The sequence below is a fragment of the Stegastes partitus genome, unplaced genomic scaffold (assembly GCF_000690725.1).
Source record: "Stegastes partitus isolate 25-593 unplaced genomic scaffold, Stegastes_partitus-1.0.2 Scaffold1220, whole genome shotgun sequence".
NCBI lineage: Eukaryota > Metazoa > Chordata > Actinopteri > Pomacentridae > Stegastes > Stegastes partitus.
This window is the reverse complement of record NW_007578951.1, coordinates 130,579-135,613: the sequence shown is the minus strand read 5'-3', so window position 1 is coordinate 135,613 and position 5,035 is coordinate 130,579. Positions and strand designations below refer to the sequence as shown.

Sequence of the window (5,035 nt, the reverse complement as noted above, 5' to 3'; positions counted from 1 at the left end):
GTGTGAATGTGAGTGTGCTTGGTTGTCTGTCTCTAAGTGTAGCCCTGTGATAGACTGGTTACCTGTCCAGGTGAACCTGCCTTCACCCTGAGTCACCTGGGATAGACTCCGGCCCCTCATAAGGAGCCATCAGGGACAGTGCAGCCATCTGAGGGTTCTTCCCCAACGATGCTTGTTGGAAGTCATCGTTTTAAGGACAAAGCCAAATGGTTTTTGCACAATGTCTGTTCTGTGTGGAGCACATCTGAAAGGCAGCAAAAAAAAGTGGTGAAATCTGAGCTCTAACTATGAATCTTCACACGTATTCTGTTAGTTTTCACACAACTCCCACCATCCCTGTTGTGTATTACAAAAACCAGTCCTCACAATGAGTGTGCCATTGGGCTATACTGGTTTTTTGCACTTGCTGGCTTTATTTAGACAGTGAGAGAGAATAAAGGGGGAGAGATTAACAAGAGCACGTGATTTACAGGTCAAGTGCATTCACCAAAGATGCCAGCATCACTGTGTACAAAACAAGGCGAGCAAACATCAAACAATGTACAAGAGATCCAGACGAGGAAAAACACGAGTTGCAAGATGAGAAGAAATGCAGACTGGTTGGTGGAGCAGGTGGCTGATGAAGAGACACTGAATCAAGCAAATGTTTAAAACAAAAAAATGGCAGCTGAATTAAGCTAAAGTCCAAGAAAATGATAGTTGAAGTGAGGATGGTAATTTGTTTTGTCTTTTGTCTGCTTCAGGGAGGTTTAGTGGGGGGACTGGTGGACTATCCCGATGACGACGACGAGGAGGAGGAAGAGGAGGAGGACGGGGAGAGCAAAGAGGACCCTCTGCCACCTTCGAAGAAGTCCAAACTGAGCTCCTAAACTAGCATCGGTGTCTCAGCTGGTGCTCCGCCCAGACAGTTTCAGCGCATAGACTTCACACAGGAATGATCAAACTTGTAAACAAATTGAATGAATGAGAAGCCGCCCGTCGCCGTCAGCGGGCGGCCGACCGAGGAGCAGACTGTGAAACGGATACGAAGCCTCCTCAGACTAGCCCAATTCATACAAGTGCCAATCAGGAGACCAGGAGTGGGAAAAACAGTCTGAAAAGTCAGAGTGAAAGTTGGGGGAGAAAAAAAAAGATCTCGCTCGAAAGATCTTCAGCGGACTTGGACAGTATGAGACGAGTTGGAGTTTAGTAACTTAGCAACTGGAGGAAAAGACCACATACTAAAACACATGTACACGCAAACTGAAATCCTAGAGCTCGCAGGCTCGGACCATAACCTACTGCCCCCCCGCCCCCCCACTCAGGGAAGGACATCACAGCGGCCCAGACGGGTCGGCCAATTCAGACCCAGAACCACCACTCGCACCCCACCCCCCCCTTACCCGCCTCCTCAGAATCCTTCCTGTTCCTTTCTAGTTCTTTTCTCCTCTGCTGTTTCTCCCTCTCTTCGTCTGTTGCTTTTCGTCCCCTTTTAAGTTAGTGTATAGGACCAGATGGGAGGCAGCGCAGCGCGGCTAACAGCTGTCCTTGTTGTCATTTGATGATGTCATCAGTGTTGTTGTTCCTCAGCGGACGTTCTTTCTCTGAAGAGAAAACAAGCCAGCAGTTTCTTCATGATTTTCTTTTTGTTCTCTATTTGTCTCTCAATCTTTCTCCTGTTTTTTGTAAATGACAACAAAAAAGACCTGCCTTTAAATGTTCAGGACGTTTTCAGTCACACTTGAACAGGTTTTTAAAGACCTCAGTAGGTGAGCTAGTTTTACCCTTTTTGCCCTTTGAAACTGCAGATTTTTTGGAGAATTTGTAATCCCGTCTTGATTAAAGATTGAGTGGAATTCTAGATGTGATGAATTTTGTCATATCTTCTCATTTTTTTTTCTTTTACATGAGTGTACACTTAGTTGTTCAGAATATTTGGGACCATTAAAATGATCTTTGCTGTAAGACGTCCGATCACCATTTGTCCTGATAACTCAGTGTTTGTTCGCTGCGTCTTACGGGTTCCTCACCGCCTCACAGAGTCCGTCTTGTATGTGCAGCACAGACGGTTCTGTTGGATTCAACGTGGTTCCACAATCTACAAGACCCCACAAAACCCTTTCAAAACTGAGAGCAGCGTGTATTTAAATACTGAGTTAACCGCTTGTTTGGCACCTTGGACGGATGTCGGGTGGTTTTGTGGAACCATGAACGTGTTTTCTTGCCCCTTTTATACACAGAAATGCCTTTACAGTCCAGATACCTGTTGTGTGGGAGCTCATCGTCCTTCTGATCCACCAGGTGGCGCCCCAGGTCCACAAGAGAGTCACCTAGACATGTGAAGGCTGTTTCCTCCTGGGTCTCTGCTGTCCTTACAGTGAATGTGTTGATGTAGTTATGTACAGCTCCTCCATGGTGAACATATGACTGCTGTTGTTTTCACAGCTAGCGAAAACTAAATGGTGTTTTATAACTGTGTGGTTTACAGTCAGAGAGAAACGTAGGATTCAGAGGACAAAGTGTTCACTAAAGTTTCTGCATATGACAGCGGGGTTATTAAATCGAGTACAGGTTGAATTTTGAAGGGCAATTCTCCAAGTAAACTCTTAAAAGTCCCTCATCCTGGGCTGAAAACCAGACTTTGGTTTATAGTTCCTGCTGCTCAGTTTGGAGCAGGTGCTGCTGACACGCTTCCATAAATCCAGACTTTCAGCATCACAACTGAACGCCGCAGCTCTCCGATAGACTTGGACGTGTTTGTTTTTGTTTTTTTCTTTTAACATCGAGTGAAAATAGTTTATGAAAAATGTCAGCGCCTCCCAGCGTATGTGGTCACCGCAGTGGGAGTTGGAGTACAACCCAAAAACAAACAGCATCGAGGCCACCAAGAAGTCACTGTGTTGTCCCTCCAAGTGCATTGTGGCCTTCAAACATTGCTTATTAATTAAAACCCAACAGAAGAGGATCACTCGGTGCTCAGCGTGCAGCGAGAGCCGTCGCACAACGCCTATTAAGGCTCCCATTCACATGAAAGCCATCTCCAGACAACAGCAGCTTTTGAAGAGCAGCCCTCCCTGCCAGCCTCCGTTTGCTCCTCAGCAGGAGTGTGGCAGAGTGTGTGTGTGATCTCCCTCTTTGCCACTGGAGAGGCCAGCTTGCTCCTGGTGCCAGCCACAGCTCCACCAGAATGCCGGCTCCGCTCCCGGTGCCAAGTCGCTCACCCGGCTCTGCCCGCCTGGTTGTCTGCCAGGCTGAAGAGTCCCCATCAGGGACACTGCTGTCCAGCTTCCCGCCGGGCCGATGAAAAGCCCCTTTGACAGCTCTCTTGATCGGCCCGGCTCCTCGAAGCCCTCCGGTCTGCCACTTATCAACTTTCTCTACATTGATCACATCGCACGTCAGACGCTGACACTCACAGGCACCACCGGACCGCGTTGGAGCTGGAAGAAACAGAAATAATTGCATGTTGTCGGCCAAGGTGAAACCTGGAGTTATCCTGCGGCGAGTCCTCCCCGGTGTTTACAGTCGGCACAAACACACCTCCACGTTTTACGCATTTGCTGCCCCGACTGCTCTGAGCGGTTTGGATCGACGCTCTATTTTTAAACTGCACTTTAACGTGTCCCATTCGGTCTCACAGACGGCATAATGACATTCAAAACAGCAGCTGACAAAACAACTCAAGGTTTGCTTATTCTGGAGCTTTCGAGCGTATCACAGAGTTTGTTCAATTGCCAGAGAACAAGATTACCTTCTATGAGTCTCTTTTGGAGTTTCCCATCCACACTGGCTAAAAAAATAAACAGTTGACAAACACAAATCCAGTCTCAAGGTCGACTAAGAACCATTTTTACGACAGATCGCTGATACAATGAAGAGCTTTGGATGAAAACAGACAAAAATCAAACATACTTCAGTCCATACGGTTCGGTTCAGGGCACCAGATGGTCTTTACCTGTTTATCTGCAGCTGGTTCCATAAGTTCAGGGCTTTAACAGAAACACAATGAGGCCTAACTTCTTTAACGTGCACATGACACTCAAATGTTACATCCGGGCAGATTCTCTGTCATCCAGGTCATGGATTTTAGCTTCTTCCCCCTGTTCAGGACTTTTGGACCCCGGGTCATTTGGTTTAGGTGACAGGTATTGTTTCTTATATTTAAAAAAAAAATGCATTTGGAACCAAAAATAGGTCAACTTATCAGAAAACATATTTAACACAATATAAAACTCTATAATGAATACCAACAGATATTTTGCAGGTATTCTTTCTTGGGGTCCAATGGAACCCGAAAGACGTTCTACGTATGTTCTCGTAGTTTAATCGTAACAACTGGACTTGGTTGAGTATCTTGAAGACGTTCCACCTTCATCCAAGAGGCTTCATCAGGTCTGACTGACTGGTTGGGAGTTCCAGATATCCTGAAGGATCCATTAACACTTTAGTTTCAACTGGGGGTTTGTTTAAACTAGGAGAATAACCATGACCTGGATGGCTGAGGATCTTCACAGACATCTTCTACGTATGGCAACATGAATAGGGTTAAAGACGTTTCATCTCTCGTCCAAGAGGCTTCTTCGGTTCCGACTGTCTGACGGGGAGGTCGCCCCCCGGCTCACTCGGCTAATGGTTCATTATCAGCTCACATACCTGGAGGTGTGAAGAACGGAGAAACCAGGTGTTCCCAGAAACAACAATAATCATGGTTGTGGAGCTGCCAGCTGACAGGACGATGTCTGTGAAGCTGGCAGGTCAGAGGTGACTCAAGACGTTACGGCATTATGGAGATGTACAGGTACGCTTCAGCTCTGCTTTAAGGTTTATTACCGTATAACCGTAATACTGCTGTGAGCTGTGTGCTGAGGTGAGGCGGCCCTCCCTCTCTGGAAGGTGTGATAAACGCTGGGTTTTATTCATTTATAAAGCCCTTTCTTTTACCCCCTTTATATGACCTCTTTACTGTCTTTTAATGTGGGTCCTTACACACAAACGACTGGATTGTCTGCAGGTGTTTTCACTGAGCCTAGAAAATCCAGTTTTACTCACTGCTGCA

General features: G+C 46.5%; 1 protein-coding gene across 2 annotated transcripts in view; it reads left to right on the top strand.

The window, feature by feature from the left end:
* Positions 1-1,944, top strand: part of smek1 (SMEK homolog 1, suppressor of mek1 (Dictyostelium)) — a 12,659-nt gene extending 10,715 nt beyond the window's left edge. For both annotated transcript variants that reach the window (XM_008297433.1, XM_008297432.1), the window contains exon 15: positions 744-1,944. In XM_008297433.1, coding sequence (XP_008295655.1) covers positions 744-869 — 126 coding nt within the window. In that variant the 3' untranslated portion in view covers positions 870-1,944. The remainder of the gene's footprint in view (positions 1-743) is intronic.
* Positions 1,945-5,035: the final 3,091 nt, after the last annotated feature.